Consider the following 23,829-nt stretch of genomic DNA (forward strand, 5'->3'; position numbering starts at 1 on the left):
GACGATGAATAATCTGTAACTGCTGGACCGAAAGCAAACTCAAATAATACAAAGGTCAACAAATCACTCCTTCAATTTCTATGACTTACTCAAGCAACAGAATGCGAGGGAGTGTGCTACATCACGTCACGATGTTATAGCATGTTGAGTGTTCTACTGCTTTTATACAACAGTAAAATAAAGTAAGAAGTGAATAAATTGGGTTGTGAATGTGCCATTTAATATGGTTTAATGTCAGCAATTCTTTCCACCAAATTATAGTTCCTTAAGAAGCAGCTTGTTGCTGCGTCAGAGCGATGAGCTCCGCTCACTCGCCGCAGTCAGCAGTTCGTTCTCCAGCTCCTTACACTAAATTCTGACACTGTCGTCACCACTGAGCAGCTTTCATTTTTTATTGCAGCAGTTTTATGGCTCTGATTTGGTCCGACTCTGAAGATCAGAGCACACGTTTGGCGAATGGTGTTGGTTCATTTCTGGCTGATTCCAGGTTGTTCAGCTGTTCTTCTGTCACAGCTGCCGACTGAAAAGCTGCTCAGTGGTGACGGCAGTTTGGGAATTTAGTGTAGTCTCATCTTCAGAGTCAGACCAAATCAGCTGTCAGTCAAATGTGATCTTAAAGCTATTCATTTTCTGTTTATGTGCAAACTAAGAAGCACAAACTGCTCAAACTTGTTGCTTAGCAACGGCATCTTAGTGGAGTGATACAGTGTTTGTGAAAATCCTGTGATGTTATGTTGAAACATCAGCGTGGTTAGAACGCCTTTCAACCAATCAGCTTGCGTGGCCGGAAATAACTGCTGTATAAACGCTCATATCCAATCATAAGCCTACAGTTCATCATTTTAAATCTGAAAGCTATCTTTTGAAGCTGACAGCTTAAGCTAAAATTTGATATGATACAAAATGTCACAGAAAAATATCTCAGTCTTCTCAAAACAGGTGGGAGGTAATCACTGTACATTTACTTTAACCTCGTCAGAGGAGAGACCTGGTTAATGAACTGAGGTTTTAAAGACAGTTTTAAAAGTAGTTCATATTTATGCCAGAATTATCTGTCATAACTAATATATTTTCATACATTTGCGAACCTTTGTCTCAATGCAATAGACATTTATGTCCCATTTAGTCATCAAGCATCCCAACCCACTAAATTATCATTGAATTGAATTTACAACCATTTGTCACTGTGTTTGCACACTGTGAAATAAGACCTCTGCATTTATATACATGCACACTAGTGAACACACACACTAGGGGGCAGTGAGCACACTTGCCCGGAGCAGTGGGCAGCCCTATCCACGGCACCCGGGGAGCAATTGGGGGTTAGGTGTCTTGCTCAAAGGCACTTCAGTCATGGACTGTCAGCAACTTTCAGGACACAGGGCTGGTTCCCTAACCTCCAGCCCACAACTGCCTCTAATCATTGAATAAATAACCCTTTTAATCCTGTTCAAACTAGGTACCTAAACATGTAACAGTACTAGACTTACAAGTGGCATTTGTGAGCTATAAAATATGTGCTTGACATCCAATAAGTTCACTCCTGTTAGCTATAGTGTAAAGCAGAGCATAAATGAAGCTATCATGCAATCACTCATTATTCATAACTTCTTTTTGCACTGGTGTCTTTTATCTGTATTAAGTATAAGGTTATTTTTGTACCTGTATGTAAAAAGGATGATTTAAAGTGATATTTATGAATGACTTCTAGTTGGAGCTAATTCATTAAAGAAATACATTACTGTAAGTTCTAACTATGAGCAGCTCACAATAACACTATCTTTATTTAATCTTTTAACATGGACCACTCAACAGTATCATCTATCATACATCTCCCTAAAAACCTAAGTATCAAAAGATATCAGTATTCTGTATACAGTGGGGGAGCAAATGCGTGTGTGTATGTCCATGTTCTCTACCTTAGGTGCTGAAGCAGCAACTTTGGCAGCCTCTGCGTAGTTGCCCTGTGTGAAAAGTGTGTTGAACTTGCGCGTGAAGAGCTCCTCAGCTCCAGGAAGATCACTGCGTACTGCCATCCGTAGGCCCAGTTCTGGATTCTGCAGCACATTAGTGGTATAGTTCACTATGTTCTCTTCTTCAACACACACAGAAAGGACCTGTGGGCACACACACAACACACACACTGACAGCACCTGTACACACTGCAAATGAAATGAAAAGACAATAGATATCAATCAAAAAGACCTCATCGAAATGCATCTGCTCACAGACTGAGTCACAACATCCTTTCGTGTTGTTTTTCAGACTAACTAATCGTGTGGTTTTCCTACTGGCAAAATACTGTGACAAAGTACCACAGAGCCAAGACACTGCTGTGAATAACAGTTTCAGTTCCGATATAAATTCCACATCGCAGTGCAAACACATAAACAGGTTATGTAAGCACCCTAAAATAAATACGCAAGTAGCCAAAGTAATGAAACAAAACAGTCAGGAAGGTCTGTCATGTATTTCCATAACCTGCACTGGAGTACAATTTCAACCAGGCATCCAAATGATCTATTTCAATACCTCCTATGGATCACAATTCACCTAAGAGTCAGGCTGACGTATGTAACCCCCATAAAGGGAAGCACCTTTTCTTATTTTCTTTGTTTTTGGATAACATAATTTCATACTGTCCTTACCTGTACATTTCAGTAGAAGCTGTTTGTACCTTACTATTTCTGTGCAGTCGCATGCAAACATGTGCAGACTCCTGGTCAAATTATACAATATGTTGATTTTCTAAGTGAAAAGAAATTAGTACCACCTCTTTACAGAACAAACTTAGACATGATATACTTCTTCAAATAATGTAAAATTATTATTCACTAGCTGAATTTAACATTTTTGGAAAAACAAAAACAATTATTGTTTTAAACTTTTTAAGGTCTCAGAGCTTATTTCATTTATTAGGCCTTAATCCCCAGACATGGACTCAACTATGTGGCTGACTGCGGATCTGAAAGTAAAGATAATTCTCTCCTAGAAAGAGAAAGAAAACTATAAAACATATCTGAACACATCCTGCTTAGAACTTCCACTGTCTGAAATGTCATTAAGAAATGGGAGTGAAGGAACGAAATGAAACAAAGAAAATAAGATCTGGAAAACAGAGAAATCTCTGAAAAAACTGAGTATACATTGGTATTGTACGCAACGCAAAACCTGTACATCACTGCCAAGGACCAAATGCTAAGAATTTGGCTGGCATGAAAACAGTGATGAACTGACCCACTGAACAGCGTTTTGGTCAATCATTATTTCATTGGAAGGACCACCAGAAGCTAAGATCTCATCACAAAAGTCAGAAGTCTGAAATATGCAAAACATTTAGATAAGCCAGAGGCACTTTGGAATCAAGTGCTGTGGTCTGATAAAACAAAAATGAACTCTTTGGCTACAATCACTAAAGCCTGGGAAAGTCTGGGGAAAAATGGGCATGATTTGATGAAAAGAACACCTAAATCAATAAATTTGAAAAATGCTAGTGGGCTACAAAAACCATCTGTATGTGTGAGTGAGCCAAAGAGGGTCTTACTAGGTACAGACTGCAAGGGTGCTCAAACTTATGCATGTTACATTTTCTGGGTTTTTTTTGTTTGTTTGTTTTGTTTTTTTACAATAGGTTAATCTAACTAATAAGTGCACACTGAGATATGCAGACATGTCATATTTGCGTGTGCTCCATGCAGAGGTAGCATTAAGCTTCTTCTCATGTAGAAAAGAACAAAATGTTTACATACAACTGGATAGTAAAGGAATTCAGCTTGGTGACTCTTCACATTTAACTGAACTTCATCAAGAAACAAGGCTGTTTACGCTCTGTTCAGTGACTTGCACATCCTTGATAAACCCCTCAGGAGATTTTCATGTCACAGTTTTATGGTCCAGTATACATTCTAGGAACTGACTGATATGAAATTTTTGTGAGGTTAAGAATTGAGATAATATCAGCACAAAAATGTTGTAATTATATTTTAGATTGTTTATATATTTCACTAGTGTTAGTGAAATAGCGCTTTACAGCACTTAGTATCCGTCAGATATCTAGTTAACTGCAGGCAAGGAAAACAAAAAAATGGGACTTCAAACATTGGTGGGTGTACTTAATATTTTATTATTAAGGAATAGCAAAAACAATTGGTTAACAAACGAGCTAACAGAGCTACCCAGTACTACACTGGATGCTGCTGAGGACTCTTATCTTCTCAGTGAGCAATACGTTAACCTGTCAGAGATGTATAGTCACTGTAAAGTCACCTAGAGCAGTTAGGCTCGTGGAGCTGGACACGCACGCACACACACACACACACACACACACACACACACACACACACACACCTATCCACAGCACCCAGGGAGCAGTTGGGGGTCAGGTGTCTTGCTCAAGGGCACTTCAGTCATGGACTGTCAGCTGAGGGGATCGAACTGGCAACCTTCCAGTCACAGGGCCAGTTCCCTAACCTCCAGCCCACGACTGCCCCCAGGTACTCGAACAGCCATAGTTCTGCATTTGTTGAACAAAGAGGTCAAAAGGGTTTACATGGCTGTGAAAATGTGTTTTTGCTTGTGTCTAACAAACCTGTCCCTTCTTGTTGACTCCTATGATTCCAGAGGTGCTTTCATGAGCAGCTGTGACAAAGATTGTTTCTGCGCTGATGCGGTTCATATAGATACATACTCCTGACTCCAGATCATACATGTGAATATAGCCATATTTAGTGATGAGGTAGATCACACCATGCTTTGCACCAATCTGAGAGAGAGAGAGAGAGAGAGAGAGAGAGAGAGAGAGAGAGAGAGAGAGAGAGAGAGAGAGAGAGAGAGAGAGAGAGAGAGAGAGAGAGAGAGAGAGAGAGAGAGAGAGAGAGAGAAGGTCATCATGAAGTAACTGCTCTACTCATATGAATAGCCTAAGGGGTTCTGTTCCCTTGACCCTTGGGGTCTTATGACTCTTCCTTGTGTGGGTACCTGCATGGCCACAGGAAAGTCAGTCTGGGCCTCCGGGGGGAAGAACACATCTACAGCTTTCTTGGCAAATGGCTGGTTGCCCGGTGCAGGCTGACCCACCTCAATTATGTGTAGCTAAAACAAAGAGAGAAAACAAGTTGTTCACACACGGGCAGATTTACAGTACATTTTGATCAGAGACAGATACAGATTTGTACACTGGGAAAGAAAATCAGAGGTGCATTCATGAGATACTACAACAAAGTTAAATTAAAATCATTCATTAAAATTCACAGTTCATATTAATACACATGCTCAACTGCAGATCATGACTGATTAAATAAATCATACGTAGGGTGGCTGCAAAATGCTAAAATTATTATTTATTTATTTATTTATTTTAATATTACCATTTTCACCACATAACAGCACACTCTATAATGCATATAACACATATTAAATATCTATTTTCTTCAAACCTACTGGTTGAAAAAAAGATGTTTATCTACATTAAGACTGTAAAGACTGTTAAGAGTTTTTCAAATCCATACACACTTTTTTCAGTATGTTTTGTTTAACCATGTTGAACCATGGACCAGCTTGAACATTGAGAATGACTGCAATATTTTCAAAATTCCAACAGTGTCAGTTGGAGACAGGAGTGTATGGGATGCATGTATTAGACAAATGTTAAAGCTGGCTTCTTTTTCTTATTCTTAATTCCTCTTGCACCTTGATTGGTGCAGCAAGTACATTCAGGCACCTGCACATTTAAGGTAGAACACAACATGTCAACAAAAAGCTGGCAAATAAGAAACCAACTTCCAAGTTGTAGAAATTTAGACACAATAACATTAAATTTGCTTAGGTGGTTCTTATCAATGTTGAAATGACACCCAGAATAATAAGCCAATAACCTACAAAAGTAATTATATATATATATATATATATATATATATATATATATATATATATATATATATATATATATAGTATTTACACTATGACATATACCTAAACCGTGCTTTATGCCAGTGTGTATGAGAGAGAGACAGAGAGAGAAAGACTGAAGCAGAGTCATTGAAAAAAATCAAAAGAACAGGAAAACAATACAGATTTCTTACCTTTCCCCCAGCCTGACTCCTAACAGCGAAGCAGAAAAGTGTGGAGGGGTTCGGATTTCCCTCCAATTTGTATTGTACAAATGCTGCTGCATGGCCCTCTATGGGCTGGGACACCTTTCTATCTACAGAGTATAACTGCATGGCGCCGACCACACGGTTTTGCTACAGGGCCCAGAGACAGAGAATGTGTTACAATCACACACACACACACACACACACATAATATATACACATATAAACAAACACAAAGAGGGGTGGCAAATTAAAAGAAAAGCCTACATAATGTGACTTAATGAGTTGCTGGACCACCACAAGCAGCCAGAAGAGCTTCAGCACACCTTGGCAAAGATTCTGCAAGTCTCTGTAAATGTACTGGAGGGATGAAACACTGTACATTGCCATTCTGATGATGGGTAGCTAGGTTTACTACATCAGTCAAAAATCTTCCATACATACTCAAATGGTTTGAAATCTGGTGAGGGCGAAGGCCATATCATATGATTTACATCACTGTCATACTTATCCAACAATTCAGTGACCTCTCATGCTCTGTGGGTGGAGGCACTACCATCCTGGAAAAGGCCACTCCATCGGGACAGAAATGTTTCATCATAGAATGAAGATAACCACCCAGAATAACTTTGCCTTTGTCAACCCAAACCAGGCCAGAAAAAATTCTACCACAACACTGTACTGCCTCAGCATTGGGGTCAAGCATTCACAACGTGGAATCACTGAACTCTCAAAAATGCACTTGTCTTTGTAATGAGTTGTTTATGCACTGCAATCCTACTATAATATCGCTTTCTATGAAGGTATACATTGTCACTGTACAGCAGAACTTTACAGCAGAAGGTAAAAACATTCCTTACTTTCAGTGCAAGTTAATGTAAATACATTTTATTTCCCGCAATTTTAGAGCATTTCTTTTTGGTCCATTCATGATGAAACTTCCACACAGTGTAAAGGCAGCGGCTGTGTTCAAATGGGGAACAGTGGTCTTTAACCATGACTATGGAGGGCTATTTCCAGCCTAGTTCCAACCACAATTTACCACACCTGTTGCAGCTAATCAAAATTTCCCTGATTGGCTGATTCAGATGTCTTAAGAGTTAAGTCAGGGCAGGGCAGTGTATCAGATACAAGTTGGAACTAAAGGTAGCCATGACTCCATGACTAGGACTGGAGAACAATGATGCAATAAAATGAAAATCAGAAAAAGTGGAGATACTGGAGATTGTGGACAATATAAACGGTTCTTGCTGACACAGGCTGATCACATCCTGCATTGACATTTTCAATCACTTGAGTAACAGCTACTCTTCGGTTTTCCCTTACATATCACACTGATGTACAAGTGTCACAGTCACTGAAAATGTGCTTCCAACAATTTCCAACCTATTTACTGATGGATCCCATAGTACTTCCCATAGATCTAAACGCAGACATCACTACAGTCATTGTTCTTATTGAAACTCTAGCCAGTTGAACAGTCCATGTCCCAATGAAGAACCATTTTCCAAAGTCACTTACACTTCCTCTGATCTTCCTCTAACCTTAACCCAAAAACAAGGGCAACAGGTCCTGCTCAGTTTTTTACACATGCCACAGAGCACACTAGCATGTTAACTGCTTATGCTTAATTGCATCATTCCAGTTCACTTGTCTGGAATGCATCTGCACTCATTTCTGCACTCATTCATTCAGGTTTTTTCTTTAATTTGTCACCCATCTGTACAATCATACAAATCAAAGTACAGTTAAAGAAACAGAGGCTTTCACACACACACTCAAGACTTACCTGTGCTGATATGCCTATAAGCAGAAGCCATTTCTGGGGTTCGTCTGTTCTATAGTTGATGATCTGGCAGCCTGCAAGGCTGGCATGCCGGTCAAATATCTTGATTGGCTGAGAGTCTCCCTCCATGCTCCAGTGGTAGACAGCCGTGTCAGTAACCAGGGCGATGGTGTTGATGGAGATCCACTTCCAGAACATGACTTCATCAGTCATGGTGTGGGCCTTCACCTTGCTCTTCATCTCCATGTTAAAGATTTGCAGTGTCCTCGCAGCTAAGGAGCGAGACAAAAGAGCTGCTTACTTGCTTTTATATAAACCTATCAGTCATAACATCATGACCACCTCCTTGTTTCTATACTCATTCATTTTATCAGCTCCACTGATCAAATGAACAATGAGCGCAGAAACGAGGAGGTGGTCAGAATGTTGTGCCTGATTGGTGTATAATCTAAACACCAAACATGTAAGCAGTTCTCGACTTACTATTTTAGGTCACAATAAAACTTTAATATTAGATTCAAAATATAGATCTATATCTCATGAATGAAAAGAATCTTCAAAGATCTTCAAAGATTCAAATTTAACGTTAGATTCTTGATTGGTTGACATTAGTAACTATGTTGCATGACCTGGGATCTGTTTCTGATATCCTAATGAATATGACCACATGGATACAGTGGCCCTAATCATAGCTCAGCAGTCTGTACTTTAGACTATCATATATGGTCCACATCTACACATCTTTCTCCGTATTACACATGCAAAAATGAGTAATAAACACCAAAGATGACATGGGAAATGCAAGGGCATTTTTGAGTCAGTTCAAATGGGCATAACTGCTCTTAAAGACTAATTAAAGGAATCTGTTTGTACAGCAGTGCTGTTGTCTGCTATACAGATAACAATTGATCAAAATACATATTTACTGGCAGAGGAGCTACTGTGTGTGTGTGTGTGTGTGTGTGTGTTTGTTTTGCCCACTTTGACAGAAAAAGACACCTGACTGACATGCAAAATGACCACAGACCATTGTTTTTCTGTGAAGAGGGTGGCAGATGATTTTCAAAATGGGGCTACTATTCATTTGCTGAATTCAACAACCTCAGCTGTGTCCTGGGCAAAACTTATGGCTCATTTTATACTGTGTTTTACTATTTTACAATAAATATGTTACACTAATAGAAACGGTGCAAACAAAGTTGCTGACAAATACCATATTTAAGTTTGTTCCCAGTAGAGGATGTGTTAACTTATTTTACTTAGAAAATAATAAAAAAAAAAACTGCTTTTAATTTTTGCACATGACATTATGTAACCCACCTATCCATGCTCCTTCCACAAATGCATTATTTTCTAGAAACTGTCATGAGGTTGGATAAGCTTTATAGAAAGCTGGCAAAAATCTCATTCAGCTAAATATGAAATTCTGGTGGGCTGTGTTGTTGTATTAAATCTTAACTATGCAGATTGGAAAAGAAATGTCTGCGTTACCTTGACTGCACATCCAAACTGAAACCAAAACCTTTGACATGCATACAAATTAAATATCACCTGAAATTAACAACATCCTTAATTCCAATGTTTTGACAAAACCTTATTGCAGTTTAAAGAGCTATGAACTGTGATATTCACACACATCAGTGGATTTATGTTCTTGGTTTAGTGACAGAACACATGGATTGAGGATAACCAGTTAACAAGACAAAGACATGGAAATTTAGAGAGAAAAGCAAGTAGGCAGAGAAAGAGAGAGCAAGAGAGGGAGAGGCAGAAACAGAAAGTAAAGCAGGAAATAAACAGAACTCACCATCTTTTTAGAGAGAACAGAATGCATTGAAAAGCAGTTTGATAGAGACAGAGAACAGAGATTTAGGAAACATACAGAGCTTTTGAAAAAATGTATTTAGGAGACAAACTCACTTTAACTTCATATTTTTAAACAATGTATGCAGTATACCAACATGAGCATTGAACATGTGCATTGAAATCTCCTAGTAAGACTATCTGTAGGTGGAGCCTTTTCCAGAACCCCACCCACTCCTGTGAAACCGAATACTCCAATCTGTTGTCTGGGCACACACAACACTCCTCCTTGCGATTTTCCTCCTTGCTATTTTAATTCACACTAAGGCAACCCTCTCGTCCACCAGGACAAACTCCAGCTAGAGCCAGCTAGAGGTTTGTGAGTATCCCCACACCCGTCCAGTGCCTTTCACCCTGTACAACTCCTGCAGAGGAGAGGGACCAAACCCTATCAAGGAGTTTGGTTTCAAAGCCAACAATGTGAATGGAAGTGAGCCCAACTATATCTTGTTGGTACTTAACCTTCTGCACAAGCTGTATCTCCTCTCTCCCCAGAGAGGTTACGGTCCACAGACCAATTGGTGAAGAGGGAACTGAGCCATAAGACAAAGCTCTATGTTTAACGGTCAGTCTACATCTCAACCCTCAGTTATGGTCATGATCTTTGAGTAATGACAGAATAAAAGAAATAAAAGATAAAAACAGCAGGAATGAGCTTTAATCACAGGGTAGTGAGCTACATTGTACTTGATAGGGTGTGGAGCTCAGAGCTACTGAGAGGAGCAAGTTGTGTTTTGGGCATCTGATCAGGATGCCCCCTGGCTGCCTCCCATTCCAGGTTGTAGTTCGGGCAACTGATCATGATGCCCCCTGGCTGCCTCCCATTCCAGGCTGTAGCTCAGGCATCTGATCAGGATGCCCCCTGGCTGCCTCCCATTCCAGACCGAGGTCATCCTAGAAGCTGCTGGTGCAAGTTACCTCCAAGTTGACCTGGGAGCTCAGGATTCCCCAGAATGAGCTGGAGGAAACTGGGTCATTTAGGACTCTCTGCTTTCCCTATTGCTACCACGAACCTAACTGGAACAAGCAGTTTGAGAAGATCAATGAACGAATGAATGAGTGTATGCAGTGTATGAATGACTGAAATACCTTTTAGAGACACTGCAGTTCTATTACTTGCTATTTAACACACTACACCTGTACATCATAATTGAAACAGCATCAGAAGTCTTGAGAGGTGTTAGAGTCACACCTTTAAGAGCAATGACTTTGCTGGCAGGGTTCATGATGGCACTGTCTGCCGTGATCGGCCGGCGGATGGGGTTTGAGGGGTCACTAAGGTCGATGATCACCACCTGGTTCTGCTCGCCCACCTTCTCCCGTATGCAGATGAATCGGTCCGACTCCATAGTCAAACAGCTGAAGCCAATATTGGCTGGGTTCACCCCTATAGTCTGCAGCTACAGGAGACAAAGAGAACAAGACCCCAAAATGAGTTAAGATCTAAAGGAACACTGCCGCAAAATTTCAAGTTGAACTCTTCTCTACTGCATCTGTAGCATTCAGCTGATAACTACTTCTTCGAGGATGTAAATCATTTATTTGCCATTGTCATCATATCTTCATAAGGACAATGCTGAATTTGCCTTTGAGACGAGTTAGTATGTTTTGAGATGTTAGTATGTAAAGACTAATGACAAAATCCAACCCAGTGTCTTTGACTTTTCCATTATTTTAGGCTTTACAAGGTGATTAGCAGCACGCACACACACACACACACACACATACACACACACACACACACACACACACACACACACACACACACACACACACACACACACACACAATATTGTAGTGTAGTGATGCTACTCTTTTCAATTTTGACAAAGACACATGATGCAGCTTTAACAAAAAAAAGAGAAAACTCAAGAACAATTACAACAGAAGCCAATGGGCAGGTGCTGAAGCTACACCTCAACGGCTTCTGTTATTATATGTGTTTCAAATGAACAGATGTTCTGTCCTTTTTTAATGATTACGTTTAAAAAGGAGTGCCTTTTAACCTTTGAAGGCCAGTGGAAAACGTAGCTATTTCTGCAATAAATCGTAATTTCTCAATGACTTGTTACATTGTTTTGATATGTAAAGAATGTGGTCAAGTTAAGTAGAAACATTTGAATTTCTTTTCATTTTTTTGTTCACAAAGGTAGTTTATGACAAAACTAAATTCACGTCACATATCAGCAATGCTTTATCATTACTCTTATTAGACAACACAGTAATAAGTGTTTAACAACCTGAATCGTGCCCTGTATGAGCTTGTTCACTCACAGTACATCCAACAGCGAAGGCAGCCTAGTGCAACACAGTAGCACACAACAAGTGCCAGTTTTACATGCCGATACACTTCACTGCCGCCAGTGTGGGCATGCACATGTCGTAACTCCTTTGGCAACAGACTTAAATAAGCTGAAGGGTCCAAAGCCAAACTCTCAAAATAGATCACTATTGAGATGCTCAGTCTGATAAGGTCAAAACGTGAGAAACTGAAAGCACACTTCAGCAGTTCATTGGCAATACTATGTAAGCAGTTAACAGCAGGGTTGGCAAATTGAATGTAATAAATCCACTGACACATTCTGAAATACAAATGTTGAAATTAAGTAAAAACATTTAATTGATATAAAATACTACAATGGATATTATTTTGTATAACATCATGATTCTAACCTATTATAATTATAATTATAACTGTTTATTATGTCACAAAAATTCCTGGTGTGATTCCCTGGAGTGCACAATACATTTCCATCTGAAGAACATGTTTGCGTGTAGCAGTGCACACACAGTGCACTTTCAGGGAACAGTTAGCGAAATGCACGCTCGAAATGATGCTGGTTTACCAGCATACACACAGAGCAAGTGGGATAGAGTACCTGGTATACAGTGTGTGGCCTTTAGTATGTGACAGAACTGGTTTGGACCAAGGTTTGAAGGCATTTCAAGGGATCAAACACATAGAGAAATGGAGCAAACAGGCGCATCTGAACCAAACCAGAGGGTCATCATAACTGCACAGATGATACAGCTGCATTAGCCAGGATCCATCAGGAATTCTACAGCTGCATGAGATAAAAATGTCGAGGGTCAGAACTGTCAATGGTTTCTCAGTTCCCCTGCAACACTGACATTTCGCAGGCGTTGTCCAGCACAACAATATACAGTGTCAATATCGTGTAGGGTTTCAGAGATTTTGAAAACGGTATATTTTCAGCTGTGTATAATATATACCATTCCATCATGAAAATGTAAAGTAATATTTTGAAATGTTTGCGCATCTGTGGAATGCACTGCAGTGAACTGATACTTTTGAATCTTTGTGATTCTTGAAGTAAAACTTTTTTTTTATCATTTCAAAATTTTCACGAGGGCCATAAAATTAATCTTACAGATCAAATGCATGTTAAATACTATATTTGAGGTGTGTGTTAAAAATATTTAAACTAAGCAAATTAATGTAATTTTTTTATTTGTAGAGTTTGACTGGTCTCAGAGGTCAGTATGACAGAAAAGCTGATGGTGAATCACTGCTCATTTCCTCAGAGACAGAGACCTAATGCAGCACTGCTGGTGTTCCTGGAATATATCGCTTGCGTAAGGGGAGCTCCAGAGGGGGTGGGGGTGGCTGACAACACACACACACACTCTAACCCTGACTCAGAGGAATGAAGTGACACCCACACTCCATCTCACTACTCCTTATTCAATTGCAGAACACGTTCTATTTATTTGCCGAGTTTAACTTATTTTTAAAATAAATTTAAAAAGTAAAACTTTTCCACAGGCCACATATACATGTGAATTACTGAAGTTCTACATTTAATGATTGGTTATGTATTGTCATTGGCAGATTTCTCACAATATACATTAGAATGAAGTCGTATTCATAATTCAAATAAACATAAAAACAATTAAAAAGTAACAAGAATTTTTTGGGTCCATATTTTTCCTTGACTCCTTCACAGCCGCCACAGAGACTCGTTAATATCATCAATTACATCATGAGCTCAATTTACTGAGCACTGATTGGTCAAACCAGGAGCTGCTTTTTAACTACATATAATACTGGGCTTCCTCGAGGAGAGGCTTGGAGATGGGTAAACAAACACACTAACATCCAGAAAATCACTATATATATATATATATATATATATATATATATATATATATATATATATATATATATATATACATACATACATACATACATACATACATACATACATATACACATACACATACACATACACATACACATACACATACACATACACATACATACACACACACACACACACACACACACACACACACACACACACACACACAGGGCGGCACGGTGGCGTGGTGGGTAGCGCTGTCGCCTCACAGCAAGGAGGGCCTGGGTTCGATTCCCCGGCCGGGTGACCGGGGTCCTCTCTGTGTGGAGTTTGCATGTTCTCCCCGTGTCTGCGTGGGTTTCCTCCGGGTTCTCCGGTTTCCTCCCACAGTCCAAAGACATGCAGTCAGGCCAATTGGGTGTGCTAAATTGTCCCTAGGTGTGAGTGACTGTCTGTGTCTGTGTGTCTGCCCTGCGATGGACTGGCGACCTGTCCAGGGTGTATCCTGCCTTCCGCCCGAAGACTGCTGGGATAGGCTCCAGCTCCCCCCCGCGACCCTGACGGAGAAGCGGCTTGGAAAATGGATGGATGGATATATATATATATATATATATATATATAATAGTGATTTTCTGGATGTTAGTGTGTTTGTTTACCCCTTTCCAAGCAAAACCAAACCTTTGTCCTCTTAACCAGCTCATAAGATACTAACCATTCTGAAAACAAGAATTATTGCTACCTTTACTGTGTTTTTGTTCTACTGTGCTTCTTTGTATTTATTCTAATGTCATACAAAGTTAAAAGACCTTCAATAAAAATACAAAAAGGCAAAAGAAGTGCAGAGGCTGAATACAGGAGCAATGGACATGACATCAAAGTCAGCGAGACAAAAAACAGAGGAGCTCTTCTGAAAATAAGAGAAGACAAACTTATTTCCTGAAGGGCCACAATGGTGTTAAGTCTAGTCTCTAAAGACTCCATCGTCATGGTGACCTGGTGCCCATTGTCCTGCACTGTCCAGCAGACCTGGAGGAGAAATGATGGATGAGACAAGAGAGGCACACTGAGAACAAAGGATAGCAAAACTCTCTCTCCGAGTTAAATCGGTTTATCACTGCAAGGCTGCCCTGCTTCCTCATCCCAACTATCTCTAATAATGTTACAGGCAGAATGTTACCTTCATGTCCGGGAACAGTGTGCGACTCATTAAACGCTATCTCAATCATCCATCATCATCATCATCATCATGAGCATCATCTTGCAAAATATGGAAACATGAGAAAGATCCTCAGCAAACAAATCTAGTCCTACTGAAATTTCCACCCTCAGATGAAACAGATTAAAGAAATTCTAGTATTATTCAACCCCAATCTGCCAAATCTGTGTCCTCAAAAAGATAGTATAGAAAATGGCTCTATATAGAACCACAAACACTCCAAGAACTATACAGAATTTTATAGAACCTTTCTAAAAACAGAACGAAGAAAGGGTTCTTCTATAAGTACAAGCTTGAACCCTTTTCGGTGTTATATAGAACCCTTTTTAAACATCTACAGCACATTGTCTCTCAATCTGAGAAACCTATTCATGATGTAAAGAGGTTCCTTGAGTGTTCAAGATGCATTTCTTTAGTAAAGAACCCATCCTTTTAAAGAGTGTAACGTCCAATTTGCACAGTTGATTACCAAAGACAATCATTTTGTCACATTTCTCTATATTTAGAAAGATCAGACAATCTTCAGCACCTGTCCACTGGCTTCTACCATAAGTGCTTTCAAATCAACAAATTTTCAATTTGTTTTTCAAATTTTAACCTGAAATCTAAATTGAATGTTTTACCTTGACAGGCCAAGTCCCTGGAGACACTCAGCTCAACTGTTCTTATCATCTCATTTCAACCATAAAATTCTTGTTTTCACCTGCCCTGTCACGATTGGCCCCTCTCAGTCATCCATGTGCTTTTGTTTACTTGTCCATGTGCTTTCTTTGTTTTGATTCTTCCCTGTCCTGCTCCCTTGTTTCGTGACTCCGCCCCTGACTGTAACCACCTGTTTTCCACCTGTGTCATGTTAACCGTTGTTATCCCTGTTGTATTTGAGCCCTGTGTTTTCCCTAGTCCCTTGCTGGTCTTTTGTTTGAGGTGTTTGTATTGTTTGCTGTTCGTTCTTCCGGTCTCCGTTGCTTGTTTACCCTGTGTTCATCTTGTCTGTTCCCCGTTTTATCTGTGTTGGCTCTATGACCCTGGACTGTCTTGACCCTCAGTATGGATTTGCCCCATTATAAATCTCGCTTCTCTCAGTGTGTGCATCCGCCTCATCATCGCTCCCTAGCATTACCCATCCCACTACCCTGCCTATCATCAAGGGCCAGCTAGACCAGAGACACTCCCTGACATCATGTTTGACTCACGTTGCAGAGGTAGAATGAATTATGATTGACATAAACTGACCTTCAAGCAGTTTATTTCAACAAACTCATCTCACTCTGGACCTGACTGGAGGTTCTCTGTCACGGTAACGTTTACTCTAAGTGGTACTCCATGCATTTTTGATCAGATTATTTGATTTTCCATCAGATTGTTGAATAGAGTGAGCATATAAACACCTCAGTCTTAATCTGTAATAGGAATGTATTCAATCGGATCGGCAAAAACTCTATGCAAGTAAACACAGCCACTGTCACTATGAATAGGCAGGACTAAACTGCTGTACGCTGAACAGACAGTTATATGGGAATGTGTTTGTTTTTGGGATGTCATAAAAACAATGAACACAAAGACTACGCACTAGTATGCTAGGTGGCCTACTCAATGCTCCACAGTAAAAAGAAGTTGTCTATTATCTTGTAATATTTTAATGTTTTTTAACATCACAGCACGCAGCACTGAACCAAAGAAAGGTTGAAACACAAGCAGCTGATATTGCATCCTGTTATAAAATGAACTTCTGTGTTTATAATTTCTTTAATGGCACAAAATTGAAACAAAAGAGAAATTGTGAAAATGGGACAAATACACTTGGCTGGCTGTCAATATACTAACGGGGCCACCCAATTACAGCCTGTTTATGGGGAAACACTGTTATGAAACTCGGTGCATCAGAAAACCTCCTATAAAAACAAATATTCACAGAAATTTCCATATTTTTGTATTTTCAAGCTTTTGGTGGGTATTTAGGTCAAAACAGCTCCACTGAAAAGGAGAACAACTTCTTAAGACTCGTAATGCTTAAACTAAAAGCTTTGCAGTTTGGAACCTGGAGAGCACAGAGGCTGCGCTCTGCCTCCTGCAGTAGAGCAGCTGCTGACTCAAAACAGCCCCAATCACCCAAACGAGAGCCAGCGACAAACAAAAGCATATCAGTTGCACAAACAGCATGAAATTGGCCCTGGATAGAGGACATGAAACAGCAACGCGCTCCACTACAGTAGCACTGCTGCACTGCTGGAAATAAGCTTCAGTGAACAATAAAACATCCACAGTCTGCCAGAGGTGGTTTGGATCAGGTGGTTTACCTTAATTCAAGTCATGTGCTTATTATACATGATGTTATATGTTAGAATAAATGTACATGCAGTTTGGGTTAAGCGTGTGTGGGATGACAGAAAAGGCTACAGTGACATAAATAATTAATGTGTCTTGTTTGGTTAACTGAGTTGACTTGGTTTGCGCGAATGCTGGTGCACTATTGTTTCCTCTTCCTCCTCATAATCACATTAGGTGAGCTTCTATTGAGTTTAAAAAGGACTGCTCTGGATCATCTGACCATCAGAGTGCTGAAAAAATAGCCTAATAGCTTCATTATGATTAAAATAACCCAGCGTACTCTACAACAGCATAGCATACGAACATTACAACCCAGTCTACACAATAATAAGCCATCGCCATTCCTAAAGTATCTCTTCTTTTGAGTATCTCTTCTCTGTATTTCAGATCTGTTAAAAAATATCTGTTCCAGTTGCCACATCGTACGCCGAAATCTCATATTTAGAAGACAGTGCTGCTCAGATACACCACTATCTGTATTTGTACTTGTTATAAATAAATGTTATAATAAATTCTGAATAATTTGTATTTACATGCTACCATACCATACAAATACCATTATAGTTAAGTATGTTTACTGATTTCAACAGATTATTAAAAAATTAAGCAAATGCAGAGTAATCAAAGGAGAACCAGAATTTAAAAACTACTTATAATAATAATACAACATGTAATTTAACAACCAAGCAGAGAGTTTGTAGCAAACATGCTTATTGCCTCAATGATACTGATCAGACTGAGCACTTAGGTATTAGGTAATTTGGCATTAGATTACTGAGAGTGTTCGGTAATGTTGGTCTGTCCAAAGTCATTTCTATACTATCAAAGTATTGAATTCTGGTTCCCAGCCCTAGAAATACAGTTGCTGACAATATTTGGTTACAAAATGTCCATACTCAGAGGATTAAGGAAAATATTTACAAGTCTGTCTTGATTAGGTCATTTTTTTACGACAACATGTAGAATATTAATCAAAATACTGCCTCTACGTGACGTAGTAAACACTGCTCAGTGCGTTTAGGAACCCCATTAGAAACCAGCAGTGAACACATGCACACACACACACACACACACACAGTTATTAATATCAAGCTGAACAGGTCTGAAGCAGAAAAATACACTTTCAAGGAAAAGGCTGTGCAGCGCTGGATCCAGAGTCCTGCCATCTGCAGATTCCTTGCATTCCTTCACCTAAATGCACTAGCTGAGCGTCTGAGAGTAGGAGAGGAGAGGAAAGAAGATGAGATTTTTCTACATGCTCAGCTCTCTATGATTCAAATTACAAAATACATTACCACATTTTATAAAAGAAATTCAAATCCATTCCACAGGAACTCATTTAACTATCTGTTTCAATGAGGCTGACGGCATCTGGCCTCAATTAGGTCGGCGTGAAGCAAATTCCAGATGTCTCTACCACATACCATAAAATATTAAGTGTTCTTAGACTTTCAGTGCACACTGTGAACAATGTAATAGCGAATAACACAGGGCGTGGACCAAAAAAATTCCCAATTTGAGGATGAGACAAGATAAATCGGGGCCAAAGCGGAATCTCTGTGGGCTGTAGACAGGGACGGACCGATATGGAATAAGACCAACAACCAACAATTACATAAAGTGCAAAGATCATAAGACCAGATAAACTGTTAAGATGGATCACTGATCAGTTTTACTGAGCTAAGTGAGACATGACAGTTACTGTACACATTACTGTGCTTATTAACAGATGCTCCCATCAAGAGTGATTTACTATAACGTGAGAAGCAGTGGTGTTCCTGCCTGGATCGCTGTGCTGTCCACTATGCTGTCCATTTCACTCATGAATCTTTGCAAAGTAATGAAATGCCCACCACTCGTTATTACGCATGAGACAAAAATGGGGCGCTGGTTGTAATAATCACTGTAATCCAAATGCTGGACCTAAAATCATCACTTTTTCTCATTTGTCAGTGAAAAATGTATCCGGCAGCACTATATCATGATTGCAGCTTCAACTTCATTAGCATTTGGCATCAAACAGGAGCACACGGGTGGCCCCTCACCCTGCCCTCTGCTCTCATAGCCATGAAAAAAACACTGAAACGCTGAGCGCAAAACATTGAGGCATTGTCCAAGACAGCCCCCTCCCAAAATACACCACTGAGCCAAAGAACGAACTCTACCACACAGCTGAAGGAGAAGATAAGAATGCAGCGCAGTGGCTGATGTGAGCGTCTGCCTTTACTGTGATGTGCTGTGAGAGAATCGGCCAAAATCTTGCTTGGAAACCTGAGTCACAGTTCCAAATACACGTCTGACATGTTCTGGCGTTCTCTGCCGCTCCTGCATTTATCAGCCTGAAGCTCTACATCTGTTACAGCTTACAAAGAGAGCTGACAACAGAACGCTTCAGCCTGCTTTCGTCGTTTAACAGGTCTGTAAGCACAGCCATGACCTGGCATTGCATGGAAATAAGACCAGCTTCTTCTCCCCATATTCTAATCAAAACCGCTCTCCTGTCAAGTTTTAGCAACTCTGCTTGTTAGTAAATCTGATAGGAGATGTGTTTTCCTATTTATTTATTTTTCATATGAGTAGAGGGTCTCCAACGTCACCTTAGTTTAAATGTAAATTCCAATCTCTTTGCAAAGCACTGGTAAACGGGAATTCCACTGGCTTTTCAAATTCCCTGCATAATTCAGCCTGTGATATGTAAACAAAGCCATTCAAAGTGGTCTGAAGTGAAATGGCACACTGTAGAGAAACTTACGGCCCTTTACAATAGCGGTGATAGGAACCAGGGTTGTGACGTCTGCAACCACTACACAGCCATTTCATTTTCCATCCAAAGCCACCAGTGAGTTTTTTTCTGCATTTTTGATAAATCACAGTAAATCTGGAAAGTTTTCTCTGGGTAATAAAGGGTTAGACCCCCTTTTGCCTTCAGAGCTGCCTTAAATCTTCATGGCACACTTTCAACAAGGTGCTGGAAACGTTCCTCAGAGATTTTGGTTGGTTATTTGAGTTCCTGTTGCCTTTCTATCATCTGGAACCAGTCTGCCCATTCTCCTCTGACCTCTCACATCAACAAGGCATTTTCGTCCACACAACTGACCGTTCACTGGATATTTCCTCTTTTTCGGACCGTTCTCTGTAAACCCTAGAGATGGTTGTGTGTGAAAATCCCAGTAGATCAGCAGTTTCTGAAATACTCAGACCAGCCCGTCTGGCACCAACAACTGTGCCACGTTCAAAGTCACTTAAATCCCCTTTCTTCCTCATTCTGATGCTCGGTCTGCACTTCAGCAAGTTGTCTTGACCACCTCTACATGCCTAAATGCATTGAATTGCAGCCGTGTGATTGGCTGATTAGCTATTTGTGTTAACAAGCAACTGAACAGGTGAGTGTATGTGCCTCTCTGTCATGAATGTACTTACAATATATTTAGGGGAAAATCTTATATCTAAACAATATCTAATGCATCAAGCAGTGTATTCATAACCACTTGAAGTTTAGATGCATTCAACACTTTTGCTTCTTATCGCTGCTGTGAACGGTTCTTACTCTGTAAGTTTCTCTGGAATGAACATTTCATATTAAAGTGATGTGAATTATTTTGTTTACGACTTCTGAATTATGCAGACTTTTTTAAACATCAGTGGATTTCCCCTTTAACACCAATTCGCACCCATGACTTCCCATCTCACATAATTCCAAACACAAGGGCATTTGGCAAATCCACAGGGAAGGGATTTGGGAAGCTGAAAGGCAAGTTTTTGCCTTGATGGTGAAAAAGTGTGCTTTAATGACTATTTCTGAGTGAAATAATTGACATTAGTTTCACAACATGCCTGTCTTTTTCCTGTTTTATTGAGTTGTTTGTTTTATTAGTTTTAGTACCAGTGTTTTATTAGGTTTAGTACCAGTGTTTTATTAGGTTTAGTACCAGTGTTTTATTAGGTTTAGTACCCGTGTTTTATTAGGTTTAGTACCAGTGTTAGTATCAGTTTTAGTATCAGTGTTTTTAATTTTAGAACCAGTGTTTTATTAGTTTTAGTACCAGTGTTTTATTAGTTTTAGTACCAATGTTTTTAGTTTTGGTACCAGTGTTTTATTAGATTTGGTATCAGTGTTTTTAGTTTTAGAACCAGTGTTTTATTAGTTTTAGTACCAGTGTTTTATTAGTTTTTGTACCAATGTTTTTAGTTTTGGTACCAGTGTTTTATTAGTTTTAGTACCAGTGTTTTATTAGTTTTATTACCAGTATCGTATTAGTTTTAGTACCAGTGTTTCATTAGTTTTGGTACCAGTATTTTATTAGTTTTAGTATCAGTGTTTTATTAGTTTTAGTACCAGTGTTTTATTAGTTTTAGTACCAGTGTTTTATTAGTTTTAATATCAGTGTTTTATTAGTTTTGGTACCAGTGTTTTATTAGATTTGGTATCAGTGTTTTTAGTTTTAGAACCAGTGTTTTATTAGTTTTAGTACCAGTGTTTTATTAGTTTTAGTACCAGTATTTTATTAGTTTTAGTACCAGTGTTTCATTAGTTTTAGTATCAGTGTTTTATCAGTTTTAGTACCAGTGTTTTATTAGATTTGGTATCAGTGTTTTTAGTTTTAGAACCAGTGTTTTATTAGTTTTAGTACCAGTGTTTTATTAGTTTTATTATCAGTGTTTTATTAGTTTTAGTATCAGTGTTTTATTAGTTTTAGTATCAGTGTTTTATTCGTTTTATTCTGATGTATGTCATGGTATAGGCCAACACAGGGCCCTGCTGACAGAGGTTTCAGGCGAGCTTCTCTCAGCCAGAGCGGAAAAAATGAAGGTACATGAAACCAGCAGCTTCTACTGACGGACCGTAACGTTTAAAGCGGTTGTGGAGTGAAAGATCATGTTAAGCAGCTCACAAGCTCAGGCAGTCTTCACAGGGTGCACGACGCAGCGCTTCAGGACACCGAGGAACACAGATCACAACAACTACAGGCTGGGAGAAACTTGTGGGCGTCAACAGAAAACAGAAAATACTCTAATCGCCACAAACCAACTGCCCCGATCTGCTGCCCCGCTCGTCTCCTCACTGGACACGCTGCGTTATAGAGTCACACACACAGTAATAACTGCGGCCACTCAAACAGCTCGCTGCGTCAGAGCCGCCGGCCACCCAATACGCCGCTAACAGCGACAACGTCCCGGTCACAGACCAGCCTGGCTCCTGCCTCGCTCCAGCTCCAGCTCCAGCTCCACTTTGGCGATGCCACTCTACCAGAAAGCGCTCGTTTTCACGAGTTCGCGCTGTCTGTAAGTCGCCGGGGCCTTTGGCGAAGGGGGAGCTCGGAGAGCTGCTGCTACAGCGATGACGCAGGACTTCGCTATGCGGTCTGAAGCTCAGCAGCGCGAAAACCAAACATCTCGCTCAGCGGTTAAAGGCGCCTTACCTGCAGATGTTCCTGAAAACGGATGGGCAGTATCTGCGCCATTCTTTCGCCGCTGAGAACAGTCGAACTGAAAAGAGATGAAGGAGGAGGAGGAACACAGGAGAACAGTCGCGATCCCTGTTTCGGTGCAGCCACAGGCCTGTTAGATGAAGGACCAGCGAGCGCCTGTGAGGAACCCGGACCGACCCGCTCCGCTACTCCGCTATTTTATCCGACTCATTCACTCGGCGCACCGACCGCTGGAACTCTAGCACCTAACGCCTCCGCTGCAGAAAGTAGACCCGAGCAGGACGGATTAAGAAAGGAGGGGGGCGACGTCTGTCGTGAGCTGTAAGGCAGTAACAGTTCACATTCACACAGAAGTGAAGGATCTTCTTTAAAGCTCGCTGCTGAAAGCAATTTTAGGCTGCGTGTGAACCGAAGAGTAGGACTTGTGTACCCCTCCGCTGCCCCCTTCACCCAGAAAGGGGCACGTGACAGACTCCCCACCACTCCTATTTCTCACCACAGGACCTGCAGAGAAGACACCAAGAAGTACAACAATAACTAGTTCTACTACTTCTAGTTCCACTATTACTACTACTACTAATAATAATAATTACAATAAAACTACAGTAAAAATACTAATAATGTATTATTGAAAAATATATATAATATAATGTATAGTTACTATGTATTTATAATTATTATGAAACATAAATAATCATTATATAAACTTATAAACTTGCTTGTGAAAAAATAAAAAATAAACTGACTCAGTTTGTTTTTATTATCATAATTACCTCAATTAACTAGAAAAAAAGATCAGAAAGGCTTTAGCAATACATCTACACTCGCCGGCCACTTTATTAGGTACAACTCAATGCATTTAGGCATGTGGAGGTGGCATGTGGAACTTGCTGAAGTGCAGACCGAGCATCAGAATGGGGAAGAAAGGGGATTTAAGTGACTTTGAACGTGGCGTGGTTGTTGGTGTCAGATGGGCTGGTCTGAGTATTTCAGAAACTGCTGATCTACTGGG

The 23,829-nt window shown here is 40.0% G+C and overlaps 1 protein-coding gene across 4 annotated transcripts in view; it reads right to left on the minus strand.

Annotated features, from left to right (window-relative positions):
- The window catches only part of cltcl1 (clathrin, heavy chain-like 1), a 49,519-nt gene extending 26,321 nt beyond the window's left edge, over positions 1-23,198 (minus strand). For 2 of the 4 annotated variants that reach the window (XM_017684535.2, XM_017684533.2), the window contains exons 1-8: positions 22,809-23,197; positions 10,934-11,141; positions 9,686-9,688; positions 7,882-8,150; positions 6,081-6,242; positions 4,978-5,091; positions 4,589-4,762; positions 1,920-2,117 (exon numbers count right to left, since the gene is read on the minus strand). In XM_017684535.2, coding sequence (XP_017540024.2) covers positions 1,920-2,117; positions 4,589-4,762; positions 4,978-5,091; positions 6,081-6,242; positions 7,882-8,150; positions 9,686-9,688; positions 10,934-11,141; positions 22,809-22,850 — 1,170 coding nt within the window. In that variant the 5' untranslated portion in view covers positions 22,851-23,197. Of the gene's footprint in view, positions 1-1,919; positions 2,118-4,588; positions 4,763-4,977; positions 5,092-6,080; positions 6,243-7,881; positions 8,151-9,685; positions 9,689-10,933; positions 11,142-22,808 lie in introns of all 4 variants that reach the window. The other 2 variants (XM_017684534.2, XM_017684536.2) reach the window with 2 other exon arrangements.
- Between the last annotated feature and the right edge of the window lie 631 nt (positions 23,199-23,829).

This window comes from Pygocentrus nattereri, chromosome 28 (assembly GCF_015220715.1).
Source record: "Pygocentrus nattereri isolate fPygNat1 chromosome 28, fPygNat1.pri, whole genome shotgun sequence".
NCBI lineage: Eukaryota > Metazoa > Chordata > Actinopteri > Characiformes > Serrasalmidae > Pygocentrus > Pygocentrus nattereri.